Source organism: Mercenaria mercenaria, chromosome 8 (assembly GCF_021730395.1).
Source record: "Mercenaria mercenaria strain notata chromosome 8, MADL_Memer_1, whole genome shotgun sequence".
In the NCBI taxonomy this organism is placed as follows: Eukaryota; Metazoa; Mollusca; class Bivalvia; order Venerida; family Veneridae; genus Mercenaria; species Mercenaria mercenaria.
Window position 1 is genome coordinate 81203766 of NC_069368.1, and position 16592 is coordinate 81220357.

The 16592-nt window shown below is 35.3% G+C and overlaps 1 protein-coding gene across 6 annotated transcripts in view; it reads right to left on the reverse strand.

The window, feature by feature from the left end:
* The window catches only part of LOC123523252 (uncharacterized), a 98242-nt gene that overhangs the window by 51359 nt on the left and 30291 nt on the right, over positions 1-16592 (reverse strand). For all 6 annotated transcript variants that reach the window (XM_053550268.1, XM_053550269.1, XM_053550265.1 and 3 more), the window contains 6 exons: positions 13533-13589; positions 7760-7834; positions 3313-3409; positions 2221-2408; positions 1147-1263; positions 121-291 (listed from right to left, as the gene is read on the reverse strand). In XM_053550268.1, the coding sequence (XP_053406243.1) occupies positions 121-291; positions 1147-1263; positions 2221-2408; positions 3313-3409; positions 7760-7834; positions 13533-13589 (705 nt within the window). The remainder of the gene's footprint in view (positions 1-120; positions 292-1146; positions 1264-2220; positions 2409-3312; positions 3410-7759; positions 7835-13532; positions 13590-16592) is intronic.

Here is a 16592-nt window from a genome sequence, read left to right on the forward strand (position 1 = left end):
AGAACAGCTTAGTTGTAGATTCAGTGAGTAATAAAATGTACCGGTATGCTTGTGTATTGACTAGCGGTTATAGCTTTGGAAATTATTGCTAATCTAAGGTTTTGTAACTATCATACATACCTGTTTATCAGTATATTGAGCACTTCCCCCAGTGTCACACTGTTGTTGTAAAGCATTTTTCAGTTCTGTCAGTTTGACTATTTCTTTCCCTGCAGCACTGTGTCTTTCCTCCTCATCATGTAGATGTCTCTCACTCTGCTCTAGCAGTGCCTTCACTCTACCCAACTCTTCCTGTTACAATACATAGCAAAATTCTTGCCAAATGTTGAAAAAATACTGTGAATCAATAATATTCATGGGGGACTAATTTTCGATGATTTCGTGGTTGAGTCAATCCATTAAAATTTATTCCCAACGAACAAATAAAATTCCTATTCATTTTATGCTCAAAAATTGAAATCCACGAATTCATATCCCCACGAAACTTCTGTTTTGACTAAAACCATGAAATTTCATGCCCACAAATTTAAATGATTTTACAGTAGGTCATTACCTTCAGACAGACCCTCTCTTTAATTATTTTCTCTACATTCAAAGAAAGCTCACAACCTGGTTAAATGTCTTTATCAACTGTTATCCACCTATTAAACACTAAAGTTGTAGCAATTTTCAACATGTCTACATGATAACTGGTTGCTACTTTATGAAACTTAGCTATTGAGACCAGTCTTAAAACTCAAGCTTTTAACTGGTAGTTTCTCTACACAACTTTTACTATCAATTTGATATTCTTTATTTCTCAAATCCCCACCCCCCACCCCCGCCAAAACAAACACAAAACATGAGATCAAAATATACAAAATACTTTAATAGTTGATAGTAAATCAGCCCAATTGTAGCAATTTCTGTCCATGCTTGGTTTACTAACATGCAAAAATATGGACAGACCTGTATTTGGCTTCTCCTTTAAAGTCTAAGGAACTGAAATGTAATTTTAATCCAGTAATGACCATGTGCGAAAACTCTGAAAGGAAAACTTTACCTTTTTTTAATTACATTTTCAATAAAATTTTGGTCTATATTTTTCCTTGGAGACCATTCTTTCTCTTCTATAGTACCGGTATATAAATATTGAGAAGAGTCTACCTTTAAAGAGGATATTTCTGATCTCTGTGCCTCTAACGTGCGAGATTTCTCAGAGTTGTGTCTTGCCATATCTGTTGCCCTGTGTGAGCTCTCTAATTTCTTCTCTAGACTCGAAATCTAAAAATAGTAACAATTTCAAAATAGACACTTCAAGGATTAATGTACCGTAATTTAAAGTTTAATTACGTTACGGTAAAGGATGGAATGCATAAAGTCATTGAAATACTGGAATATCACAGTTTGAAAAATGTGGGAATACTCAGGACTGCATATAATTATGCATAAATTCCCTAAAGCATGTAATAATTAAACTTTTATATATTCTTTCTAACTTCTGAACAGATGTTTCTAACAAATGTTGAAACTATTCACATGACTGAAATATATATGAGCCGTGCCATGAGAAAACCAACATAGTGGGTTTGCGACCAGCATGGATCCAGACCAGCCTGCGCATCCGCGCAGTCTGGTCAGGCTCCATGCTGTTCGCTTTTAAAGCCTATTGGAATTGGAGAAACTATTAGCGAACAGCATGGATCCTGACCAGACTGCGCGGATGCGCAGGCTGGTCTGGATCCATGCTGGTCGCAAACCCACTATGTTGGTTTTCTCATGGCACGGCTCAATTATATTGCATTAACATGCCTCAAAAACATCTGTTAATACTGAATGTATCAGTATATCTATCTTCGTAACTGAGACCATATGCAGCTTTTATAGCTATAAAAGTAGCAACATCAGTGTGAATTTCAAAGGAGTAATATTACATATGAAGAGCAAAAAAATAATAATATTAGTCTAACAGTTCTTAAAAGACTTTAAACTTGTTAATACAACCTTTCACATGAGACTGTGAGTGTATTTCACTATCTAATGTCTTCAACAGTCCCTTTTTTTTTTATTAAAAAGGTAGAAAGTGGAATGTCAACACTAGTTTTTTGTGTAACAAGGTCATATCTACAACATTAATATAAGTAAGGTCAAAGATTATTATAATTTTGAAGTTTTGTTAATATTCCCCCAAACAGCATTTTTTCTAGTCTGGCCATTTATAGCTAGACCATCAATATCTACCTCAGATTTGAAGGCCTCATTTTCTTTTGACAGAGCCAAGATCTTTGTCTCGAGACCATCCCTGTCTCTGCTGATTTCCTGTTTAGTCCTTGCTGAGAGATCGGACACTTCCTGGTTCAGAGATTCCTGTAGGTTACCGAGATCTTCCTGAGCTTCTGACAGCTGGGTCTCCAGGTCTGAGATCCTTCCTGTATAATACAATATTATATGAGCCGCGCCATGAGAAAATCAACATAGTGGCTTTGCGACCAGCATGGATCCAGACCAGCCTGCGCATCCGCGCAGTCTGGTCAGGCTCCATGCTGTTCGCTTTTAAAGCCTATTGGAATTGGAGAAACTATTAGCGAACAGCATGGATCCTGACCAGACTGCGCGGATGCGCAGGCTGGTCTGGATCCATGCTGGTCGCACACCCACTATGTTGGTTTTCCCATGGCATGGCTCATATATCTTATGGTAAATAGTAACAAATTGTACAGGACAGAATCTAGTAACCCATACCAGTAACTGGAAGCATGAACAATAACCAGTTTATGGTACACTGTGTGACATTCCAGTAACCAGAATTATGTTTAGGTATATGATAAACAACTTATTAAAAAGCAATGGTCTGCCTTCACCACCTCTAAATCTAAATCACCCCTTAGGTCATGCCCTCATGACACTTAAGGTTTCATCTGGCCCATAACAGTGGCTGACATTCAGTAAGTGTACAGTATTATATTTGTTGAGATCTGTAGGCATGTGATATATGTGATGTGATCCAAAATTGCTGACTTTTCCCAACAGGATGTAATAAAGACAAATATTTGCCTGAAGTGTGTCGACTATATCATGGAAAAGCATGCTAAACTCCAGTCATACCTTGCCACTTTCCCATGATGTTATATTCAGTTAAAACCTCTGAAAAAATTTTGGGTCATCATATAAAGTTGTAAGGGCTTATTTTGTGCTATGTTAGGGGAAATAATGTGTGTGCAGAGAGGGGGATGGGGTATTAGGGTCAGGGTCCTTATTTGGTAGTATAAAATTTTATGCTGTTATCAAATTTAACTGATACTTTGAAGTATCATGGAAAATGTATAACCAGACCTTGAGCACGGTTGTATTTCTCTTTCAGCAGTTTATTCTCGGTCTGTAACGTCGCTATCTCTGTCTGAAGCTTGCGATTCTGACTCTCCGTAACTTCCTGAAAATAAACCACAGTACTGTCAATGAAAAAGTCTTTCTGCAAAATATCTGGTAAAGGAATGATAACTTAACCAACAACTAAAATTAAAGGCCGTTTTTTACATCCATAGGTGGACAAAAATCTCCTTGACCATTCAATGATCTAATCTGATAACTTGTGCTGTAATTCATCTTAAATCAAACTGACTAACAAACAAAATTAATACAAACTAAAACTGAAAATTCAAAAGGAGGACTTTTGTGTGCTCTCCTTGGAGGGGGGGCTGGAGTGAAAAATCATTGATCTATAAACTATCTGATGTTAAACAAGAGTTGCTAGCAGAGACAACATGCACCGCTGTACATTTCGATGCTTCATTGTGAAATGAAACTACAGCTAATCACTGGAGTAAGTCTGAATCAAATCCATTCAGTTATAGCAGAAACAGAGTGAAGTAAATAAAAACTTCCACAGGAAATTCTTAATTCACTGGTGCTGTAAGATTGTCTATACAAACTAAATTACTGGCCTTGGCATTGCTTGTTGAGATCAGGCTAAATCATATCCACATGCAAATAATACATTTTGACACAAAACATCACCAAACAATTGAGATATGTTTTCCCTAAGTAAGATAACTAGTACCAGTAGAATAAAAACTGATCAATATCTCCATATTGCAGATATCAAATCATAAATGCTGTTAAAATGTAAGTACATACCTTAGACTGGATAATTTCCATGTAATGTTTATTTTGCAATTTTCTTTAGATAACAGGCAATTAACAGGAATTAGCAATTCCAAGTATCTAAAACTTCTGTTTATACTGCTGCTAATACTGAGCATTTTGAATCAATGTGTATCTGCATTCATAACTATCAGCAAAAAATAAAACCATCTTGAATATAACTGTATCTTCAGTAGTCATATTTTTTAACTTGATGTCTGCAAGATAACAACAAGACTGCCAACAAAAACTGGTGCAAATAAAATGACATTATCATCACCATTATCAACATCTGCATATAATTCACTGTACATAATCACTGATGCACTAACTTTTTGTCTTGCTTTATAGATAATATAACAATTTTATCATAGAACTGATACCTCTAATCTTTGAAGAGAGGTGTAAACGATAGGACACACTTCAATGGTGCAAGTTAGTACAGTCATAATTGTTTTAGCACATACCTAATTCTTAATTACAACAAATTATTGGCTCCATCAGCTATGTACTTTACAAAGTACAGCAAACAAGAGCTGTTGCAGGAGAGAGCGTGCTCGACAATTTCAATACTGAATAGTGAAATATGGCACATCTGAGGAAGCCTGAGCTATCACTGAAGTGTTTAATGAATCCAATGTGGATGATGTTATTGGACAATTGTTTAAGCAAGAGGCAAATGTTTCTAGACTAAGAAACAACAGAAATAAAGTGAAGTGGTATCGAAACGTTAACTAAGAATAAACTGGATTTAGTTCAGGGATCATTTCTACAACAATAATGACATATCATTTGGCTAGTAATGTGGAACAACTATTTTAAGTCTGAATCAATTCCATTTAGTAATAATAGTGAGAGTGTATCTAAACTTCAACCTGATATTCAAAGTAAAAAGGGGAAATTATTCGTGAAATACTGGTGCCAGAGTTATGACCCTTGTGCTCTTTGATGTGAGTGATGAAGAAGAATAACTATTATAAGTTTGAATCAAATCCATTCAGAAATAACAAAGATACAGTGAAATTGCATCAAATTTAACCAAAATGTTAGGTAAAGGTGGGGAGTATAATTCATAAAATATTAATGCCAGAGTTATGGTTCTGTGTCATATGATGTGGATGATGATGAGAAACAAACAATTTAAACTTAGATAAAATCCATTCAGTAATGACAGAGATAGAGTGTATTACAGTGCATCAAAAATTTAACCTGAAATTCTAAGTAACGAAGGGGAATAATTAATGAAACATTGGTGCCAGAGTTATGTCCCTTGTGCCATTCGATGTAGGTGATGAAGAGGAATAACTACATAAGTTTGAAGCAAATACATTAAGTAATTACAGAGATAAAGAGACAATGCATTTAAACTTTGACCAAGGTGTAAACACTGAACAGATGCTGACATGAGGCTGATGCCAACACCAGGTCAAGTAGGACAGCTCTCCATATACTTTGTATAGTTGAGCTAACGATGAGCTATTCAATGGTCGCTGGCTGTTTTCCTTACAGTATCTATGTTTGGATTGCTCGAAACCTTGGCTAACACAAACAGTTTTCTAACACCCTTACAACTTGATGTTTTACCAATATATATTAATATTAATATACAGTAATGTTTGTTTGATCTGCATTAAAGTAATGTGTTCATATATTTTAATAAAATCAATTCATTACATTTTTTCCAAAAATATTATTTAATTAATGACTTTTATTACTCGCTATTAAATTTTTCATGTGATGTTTCTGTAAAATCTATGTCTTTGTGCAAGAAATATGGCACTAAAGATAGAGCAATCTCCAATGCAAATAACGATTATATTTGTATGAATGCATATCATGTAAATTTTATATCTTATACAGTTTTTCATCAAAAAATTATTTTTAATTATAAACTTTTGTTTTGAAGCTACATGTGAACATAGTTAATAATTAATGCTGTATTTGTTTTATAAATAGCCAATTCCAGGAACATTGCATTCTGTATTAACTTTTTTTGTAGATAGTATGTATTATACCTGATTTATATAGCACTCTTTCTAAAAGGCACTTTACATACAACAGAAGCCTGAACATTGACTTAGAGAGCCAAATTCATCCTCTGCTAGTACTGGCATAGAGCACTCTGACCAGAGGGACAGAGCAAGAGAGAGTCCCCAGAACAGACAGAGAGCCCCCCCAGAACACAGAGAGAGATCCTATAGATACAGGCCTCTCAAACTAAACTAAAATATGCCTAGATCTTTGTGTATAGACATTCTGTTCTATAAGCATCAATACACACAAAAATGGTAAAAGTAGCCCATGATATAAAATAATTGACATAACTAGAGATGCTTTTGAGAAAAGGGCATGTATCCCACAACTGCCTTGTTTGTCTGGATTGTTCAGACGAATGGTTCCTATCATGAATGTCTGGTTTGTCTGGATGGTCTAGACGATTGGTTCCAATCAGTAATTAACGGGCCATAATTCAAAAGTGCCTAGGCGGATTTGGCTAGTTATCGAACTTGGCCGAGGTCTTATGGTCAAACACATTTTATTCAAGTTTGGTGAAGATTGGATGAGAAATGTTCGACTTAGAGTGCGGACAAGATTTGTGACAGACACACAGACTGGAGTAAATCAATATGTCTCCCACACCACTGTGTGGTGGGAGACATAATTATGTATTACTGAAAAGAAGATATTTTTTTTACAAAAACAACTGAAAGGAATCAGACATCTGATTTTAAATGATGTACAATATCAAAATATCAATATTCTACAGGTTCTTACAAATACCTATCAGTTTTCTGTTCTTTTTTCAGTTGCATTTATCAGCGTCAGTTATTTATAGACAATAAGATTTGTATCAAGAAATATGAAAACAGTTCTACAGCAAACATTATTTTGTTCTTTTGCCTGTACATGTATATGTACACTGACGAGATATGAAAACGCAACAATCATATGCCTGAATATATTTTGTACTACAAAAAGCATCACCTTGAAATGTTGAACACATACACATCTCGATACTCTATACCTATTGTGTTCAAATATAATCAGCACAACAGACCGTAAAATTAACACAATGGGTATAGAGTATCGAGATGTGTATGTGTTCAAATATAATCAGCACAACAGACCGTAAAATTAACACAATGGGTATAGAGTATCGAAATGTGTATGTGTTTAACATTTCAAGGTGATGTTTTTTGTAGTACAAAATATATTCAGGCATATGTTTGTTGCGTTTTCATATCTCGTCAGTGTATATAATTAATCATTTTATCCTGACAACAAGTTACGTCATTAATGTTTATGAAATTTACTCATGAATATGGAGAAAAAAGTTTTAGGTTCCTTTGTATTTTATAGGAGTTAGGATGAGCACATACTATAAATTTATAATTGATAATCAAATTCTTTGTAAATGAATAGATCCATATTGTTCACCATAGTTGTGAATAAATAGCTGGAGAGTTTTGAATTAAATTAATTCTGACAGAAATGAAGTAAAGAGTTATTTTGGCATCATTCTTGAACAAGTGTGATATAGTTTTTTACTACTTTCAAAGTCTGTGTGCGATGTAAACAATACATGTCAATCAACTATCAGAACAAGACACTATTTTCAGAATCAAGTTGTAAATGTTACCTTGTCAAGCATGAAACGCGAGTCAGGTGTCATACTTCGGGATGCCTGTTTCCTCTTTCCCCCACCACCATCTCTCTACAATACAAACAGTCTCTATATCAAGCATAACAGATATTTTTTTAATGAAACCAACTTGTTTTATTGTTACAAAAGAACAATATTTTTTTCCTCCACTTCTGCAGAAGAGGAAAGAAACAGGTATCTGTTCTGGCATAAAAATAATGTCCATAAAAGAGTTAAAATATTGAATATAAAGCACAGATGTGTACTCATCACACTGGTGAACCATTCCCTTACTCCTTGTGGAGTTTACTTGACATTTCTTAGTTTTAAAAGTGTTTCGTTTTTCTTTTTAAAACAAGAGGGCCACGATGGCCCTAGATCGCTCACCTGGGTTTCACAGTTTAAACAGGCTTACAGAGTGTGGACCATAAATATGCTCCAGGTGTGGAAAGTTCCAGAGGCAGCAGTAGTTGGTTACATAAATCAGTGTGACAGATGACATAGTTTATACACAATATGCTTCTTAGGTCTTGGGTGGACACATAGACAATTGGAGCAGGCTGAGAGTGTTTTGGAAGGTCTCTTTATAATGCTTCTATTTTTATCTTTAGCAGCCCCTATATGGGACCAAGTGCCCTAATTTGCAAGAAATTGGGCAAGAACCTTATAATGATGTTACAGACCAAGTTTGATGAAGATGCATCCAGTGGTTCATGAGAAAAAGTTGTTTAATGGTATCTATATATTTAAGTCTAGTGGCCCCTACAAGAGGGCTGATGGTGCCCTGATTGAATTTTGGGAGCACACCTAACAATGATGCTACATACCAAGTTTGATGAGGAGAAGTTGTTAAAAGGTGTTTCTATTTCGTGCTCTACAGGCCCTTAAAAGGAACCAGGCAACCCTATTTGAACAAAATTGGGAGAGGACCTTACAATGATGCTTCAGACCAAGTTTGATGAAGATCCCTTAAGCTGTTGATGAGAAAAAGACATTTACAGTATTTCTATTCTAAGCTCTAGTGGCCCCTAAAGAGGCCAACCTCCCCCACTTGAAGACATTTTGGAGTGGACCTTTCAGGTGAAGTTTGATGAAGATCCACCAAGCAGTTCATGAGAAGAAGTCATTTAAAGGTCCTATTTTAGCCCTAGCAGCCCCTAAAAGGGGCCAAGTGCCACTGTTTGATCAAACTGACAGAAGACCTTACAGTGTTGCTATAGATCCAGTCTGATGAAGATCCATCCAGTGGTACATGAGAAGCTGTTCAGGTATTTCTATGTTAAGCTTTAGCAGCCCCTGACAAAGGCCAAGGTCCCCAGTTTGAACAAACTTTGGAGAGAACCTCATAATGATGCTATAGACTAAGTTTGATGAAGATCAATTAAGCAGTTTATGGGAAGAAGTCATTTAAAGGTTTTTCTATTTTTAGTTCTGGCTGCCCTCAAGAGAGGCCAAGCTGAAACAGTTGTACATACTTGATACAGGAACATGCCAAAATGCTACTAAACAAGTTTGGGGCAATTCTGACAAGTAATTTCAGAGAAGATGTCATCTGAAGAAAAGTGGACAAACAGATGGACGGACATACAACTGACAGTGAGTGATCATAAAAGCTCACCCCAAGCGCCTAGTGCTCACGTAAAAACCAATAAGGCACAAATATAACGACATCACTGCTTGTATCTATTCATTTAAAACTTATTTTTTAAATACAGCAGAAAACTCAACCACCTCTGTTAGAAAAGACTGGCATGAAAAAGCACTGTGAGCCAATTTAATGTTTTTAGACAACAGAAGTGATGAAAATATCTCATTACACATGTATATATGATCTAAGACTGCCCACCTCTTTAATAATACATTTTGAATAAGCAAATTCGATGAATTGGTATTCCCCGCCGAAAGGGTTTCAAGTGAGGAATGGCAAAAAAATATATCTGGCAAAAGTTAAGGATGTTAATAAGAAGCAAATAATTTCATTAGTCAAAATAAATTTAACAGAAAACAAATGTTTAATTAAAGAGTACATAATAAATGTATGATACTTTGATCCTGACTAAAGAATTTATTTTGAATGGGACATGCTTACTGTAATAAGCTTTTAAAATTAAATGCAGTTAATTGAAATGCGAGGTGGGGGAATGGTACAACTTGCATGTTGATAAATATTCATGGAAGGTTTGAAAAAAATCTAAAATAAGGCATGAAAAAAAATAATTTTTTTTTAGGGGGGAGCGGGGTTGGGAGGGGGAGGGGGTGTGACCAAGGCAAGTGGGTGACCAGGTGTGGGTGAACAACTTCATATGTTAATAATAAATGTTAAGGGAAAAGAAATGAAAGAAATTTAATGAAATTCCGCCAAATGGTAAGTTTGTTTTGTACAAATATGTTACCTATATAGTTAACACTAGAAACTTCTAAGGGCCATAACTCTGGTGTTACTTGGGAAATCTGACTGAAACTTGATGGGCCCAATAACCTCATAGTGGTGAACATGTGTATGACGTTTGTTTGAAAAAAAATCTAAAATAAGGAATATTTTTTTATGGGGGGGGGGGGGGTGTAATCAAAACTTCACATGTTTACAATAAATGTTCATGGAAAAGAATGAAAGAAATTTAATGAAATTCTACCAAATGGTAAGTTTGTTATGTACAAATATGTGGATTTTTATACAATTAAAGGGCAATAACTCTTAATTTACAAAATAAATCTGAACAAAATTGTGTGTACACAACCACATTATAGTGATCTAAAGTCTGTTTAAGTTTCATAGTTCTAGGTCAAATATATCAAAAGTTATGATGCAGCAATTGCCATATTTACAGTACCCTATATAGTTAACACTAGAAACTTCTAAGGGCCATAACTCTGGTGTTACCAGGGCAATCTGACTGAAACTTGGCGGGCCACAAAAACTCAGAGTGGTGAACATGTATATGAAGTTTTATATAAATATTCCCAACCATTTCCTAGATATGGCTCTGGATGGACAGACGGATGGAAGGACGGACGGAAAGACGGACGTTCCTTCATATGGATACTTATGTGGCTACTCTTTTGTTCTCTCTATTGTTGTTTTAGCCACGTAAGAGAAAAATAGCCACATAAAAGCCTTACTGAACGAATGACATCAAAGAACTAGAATGTGTCTGTAGGACACAGGGTGTGCCCCCCACTGGTATATTTGTCACAAATAAGGGGAAATCATTCAAATGTTTGCAGTCTTAATGGGGTATACTAGTAGCCTCAAAACAAAAAATGATGAAATGGATTCATTATTCTATACCATATACTGTTTGAGCTATGAGCATCACAAACAAAAAATCCACTAGTTTGGCTATTTCAAGGGCTATAACTCTGTAATAAATGCTAAAATTCTCAAGAAGAATGCCAAGTGTGCAAGGTCACATTATGATAAAGACTCAAGCAAGGTTTCATGAATTTACATTTAATACTTTTTGAGTGAAGCACATAATTGGGTGAAAATGTGCATTTTTTGACTATTTCAGGGGCCATAACTCTGGAAATAGGGTGCGGTCCCTGATGAAAAATAGGAGGTGGGCAAGTTCATATCATGATAAAGATTCATGCAAGGTTTCATCAATTTATATCAAACACTTTTTGAGCTAGGCGTGTCACAAGGTAAAAATGTGCATTTTTGACTATTTCAGGGGCCATAACTCTAGAAATAGGGGGTGGACCCAGATAAAAAAAAAAAAGGAGGTGCACAAGTTCATATCATGATTAGGACTCACACAAGGTTTCATGAATCTATATCAAATATTTTTTGAGCTAGGTGTGTCACAAGGTGCAAATGTGCATTTTTGACTATTTCAGGGGCCATAACTCTAAAAATAGGGGCAGAGCCACACCAAAAATAGGAGGTGCACAAGTTCATACCATGGTAAAGACTCATGCAAGGTTTCATCAATTTATATCAAATACTTTTTGAGCTAGGCGTGTCACAAGGTGAAAATGTGCATTTTTGAATATTTCAGGGGCCATAACTCTAGAAATAGGGGGCGGACCAAGATGAAAAATAAAAGGTGCCCAAGTTCACATCATGATTAAGACTCATGCAAGGTTTCATGAATCTATATCAAATACTTTTTGAGCTAGGCGTGTCACAAGGTGAAAATGTGCATTTTTGACTATTTCAGGGGCCATAACTCTAAAAATAGGGGACGGAGCCAGACCAAAAATAAGAGGTGCGCAAGTTCATACCATGATAAAGACTCATGCAAGATTTCATCAATTTATATCAAATACTTTTTGAGCTAGCAGTGTCACAAGGTGAAAATGTGCATTTTTGACTATTTCAGGAGCCATAACTCTAAAAATAGGGGCACAGCCAGACCAAAAATAGGAGGTGCACAAGTTCATACCATGGTAAAGACTCAAGCAAGGTTTCATCAATTTATATCATATACTTTTTGAGCTAGGCGTGTCACAAGGTGAAAATGTGCATTTTTGAATATTTCAGGGGCCATAACTCTAGAAATAGGGGGCGGACCAAGATGAAAAATAGGAGGTGCCCAAGTTCATATCATGATTAAGACTCATGCAAGGTTTCATGAATCTATAACAAATACTTTTTGAGCTAGGCTTTCACAAGGTGCAAATGTGCATTTTTGACTATTTCAGGGGCCATAACTCTAAAAATAGGGGACGGAGCCAGACCAAAAATAAGAGGTGCGCAAGTTCATACCATGATAAAGACTCATGCAAGATTTCATCAATTTATATCAAATACTTTTTGAGCTAGCAGTGTCACAAGGTGAAAATGTGCATTTTTGAATATTTCAGGGGCCATAACTCTAGAAATAGGGGGCGGACCAAGATGAAAAATAGGAGGTGCCCAAGTTCATATCATGATTAAGACTCATGCAAGGTTTCATGAATCTATATCAAATACTTTTTGAGCTAGGCGTGTCACAAGGTGAAAATGTGCATTTTTGACTATTTCAGGGGCCATAACTCTAAAATTAGGGGGCAGAGCCAGACGAAAAATAGAAGGTGCGCAAGTTCATATCATGATAAAGACTCATGCAAGGTTTCATTAATCTATATCAAATACTTTTTGAGCTTGGCGTGTCACGAACTTCGGACGGACGCACGGACAAGAGCAAATCTGTATGCCCCCACCACTCATGGGGGGCACAAAAAGTACAGTTACCTATTGTTCCTATAACCACCTAAGTATGCAAATGTGAGCTTGGACAGAAGGATGGACGGACAACGCCAAAACTATATCCCTCCAACTTTCATCGGGGTATAATAAAAAAGTGACATCTTATAATTATGGCCAGTGCCTCAATACCAAAAATTAGCTAAGTCATCAATTTCACTTGCACTACAAACAATTTCTCAATATACTAAATTGACCTGGACTAGAATTCTGGTAGACAGAAACACTCCCTGAAAATGCATTTAGCAAGCCTGAAACTTCATTAGAAATCTGATACTCTCATTATTTAATCTGCTTGTTCAGGTAGACAAAAATTGCAAAACTAACTGATATGCAATATGCACTTTGTACATAAATCTTCTATTGTTCCTGAAGTATCAATAACAATCTTTCAAGAGGAATTCTCAAGAAAGTATTCTTTAACATTGTCAGGAAAACATGCACTATTACAAATAGTCATAATTTAGAGAAAAATGCAAATAGAATGTATAATTGCTCATGTTTACTCCATCAATAACTAGAAAAAGGATTATTTATGTGGTAAAACTGCATTGAAAATGCATAATTCTACACGCTTACCCTGTCAAGATTCTGTGATGACCCAAACAACCTTTGACCCCTGTCCGGTGACCCTTCCTGAAGTTTAAGTGCAACAAGGTAAAGCATTGCAAAGCAATACATTGAACACACACTCGAAGGGTTAAAACACGGAGTCTGGAAACCAGTCTCATGATGAACATAGAGTTTGGATACTAGTCTTGGAATGAACACTGAGTTTCAAAACCAGTCTGTGTGATTGGTCAATTTAAAAAACTGTGCTCCAAAACAACCAGTCTGACACAGGTGGTTTGAGACTGGACTTCAAACATAGTTTCATTATAACCATAATTATACCCTCATGAGCTTGCAAATGTCTGACATCAATTATTCCAATATTTTGTCAAATGAAAACTGGTCAAGCCTACTGCAAAAAGAGCAAAGAAATTCCATAATATTTAAACATTGCTAAAAATAAAATGTCTTGTTATCAAAGCCTAAGGACTATATGATCTGCTAAGAAAATGCTTTTTTTTTAATTTTATAAACTTCTCTCTAGTTAACTTAGATTGATTTACAAATTCACTGAATTCTTTTTGAAAAAAATGATATAAATATTCAGTTATCCTTAACATCAAAAGTAATAATATGCATATTTTACATTGGCATTTGTACACCAGTTCATTTTGAAAATTACATCTGTTTAAAACAGTTTTCAATGATGATATCTAAATAATAAAAGACAAGGTTGGTGTCAGACTTCTGCAATAAAATTACAGATGATGAATATGGTAATATAGAAATATTAAATGTGCAAAAATTATAGCTGACAAATATGGTAATATATTAGGCTTAAAAATGCAAAATGCAGCTTTAAACCACACATAGACAAAGCATGAGCATGTCAAGAGATTGCAAGCAACTGCTATCTGTACAATATGACCTGATCATTCTAATTCTAAACAGTTATTTCTAAAGAAATAGGACTTAAAACAGATTTTGACATGAAGTTGTTTTCTCAGACACTTTATATTTTATCACTAAACAGTAGTACTTCATTTAAGAAATAACAAGTTCCCAAGTCTGGTTTATCATGGAATAACCCATGTTTTGAGTTCTTATGTGTAAGAATATATCACGAAGGCTGAAGGCCTGAGTGATATATTGTTTCGCATAAGAATGAAAAACTAGGGTTTTTTTTATGATAAATCACACTTGGGAACTTGTTATTTCGATTCTAACAGGACATAATAGTATCAACAGTGTTAGAAAAAATAGTAACTACTTTTTATGCTTCGCACCTGGATCGGATGACGTCATTGCACGCGAGTGGTTTGTTGCAGAATAACTCAAGATAGATTTTGCTCTACATGTATGTAGGTTATTCGCTGGTTGTGTTAGAATTTATAATAACAGCCTGTACGGCGGATTGATTAAGAAATGTGTCATATCTCTAAGAAATATGATTCCACAGAAAAATTATTTATTTACCTACACCTACATGTCAGAAGTGTTAATCTGCAAAAGCTTGAACCTATAAAGCCATTTTACAGATAAGGTCTGCAAAGGTACTTATTGTGCTAAAATGTTTTAAATTTTTGTTACGTTTAACATCGCACAGACACAATTATTGGTCATATGGTGACTTTCCAGCTTTGATAGTGGAGGAAGACCCCAGGTGGCCCTCCATACATTATTCCATCACAGGCACGTGAGTAGAACCACCGACCTTCCGTAAGCCAGCTAGATGGCTTCCTCACATGAAGAATTCAAAGCCTGAAGTGAGGCTCAAACCCACATCGGAGAGTGATTTGAAGTCAGATACCTTAACCACTCTGCCACGGAGGCCCCTAAAATGTTTCAAGGGGACAAAGAAATTTTGATTACACATACCATTAAAATAATACATCAAATGTTAAAAATGTACCAGTTTCATATTCAGAATTAAAGCGTTCAAATTTTTAAAACAATAAAAGGTATTTTACATTTTCATTCGCTCTCAATAATTCTTGTCTACCTAACTAAAGATATATAAAACATCTACAAAATTAAATGATCAGGTCAAATTGTTCTAAGCACATTCCTTTTCTCACCTCCCAACACCATTAAATGTAAATCTAGATTATAATACCCTTATCAATATAGTTCCTCTCTTAAGTTTACAAGTCCTGACAAATGAAAAATAATTGAAAATTACTGGACAGGTATAAAGATAACAGGTGTTACATACATGTTTTGCAGTTGCCTTTTTCCAGTGAACAAGGGATATAATGGTTTAACCTTTAGCCTGCTGGCGGCAAGTAATTCTGCCTTTTGCGACCAGTGCAGACCAAGATCGTGCAGTCTGATCATGGTCTGCACTGTTTGCTATTCAGTCAGTAAATTTTCAGTAAACACATGGTACTGCCCAAATGAATGATGGACGAGTCCATTATAGAAATTTAGCAGGGTAAGGGTTAATAAGGCAGCAAGTATCATAGCAACTGATATCCTATTTGGACAGCACATTTTTCAATATATTCACAGTATGTTTGACTCAATGCACTTGTTAACAGGCATAGAAATGGTGTGTAACTCGTTAACTTAGTGCAATGGTTGCATGTCTCATTATTGCCTGTGAGAATGTTTACTAAACAACAAGTGCAGATTGACAAAAACTTTCTTACTTAAAAAATACATATGCTGTATCCTGCATCCATTTAGATTAAACATGCCAAGCTGTACAGTTTCCTAGGTTTCCAAGTATTTTTCAGAACTCTTCATAAGAAACCTAAGAAATCCACTGTTATGAAAACTTACTCCTTGAAAATAGTTTCCTTAATTAATATGCATTTAATGCAGGTCAATTTGATCTTAACTCTTATGATCGAAGAAGCTTCCCTGAAAAATCTGCGATCAACAAAATAAACTTGATTCAGAAATATAATAAACTTTTTATTTAATCTGTATATATAACGCAATTTTAAAGACTTAAAACAATTTTCTAACACTATAAGATTTTAAGGTATTTATGCCTAGAACTGATTCAGAAGCAGAGCTGTGAAAACCCTTTTATATTAAAACAGACATCCTCTTTTGTCAGAATATAAAGTTAAACTGTTT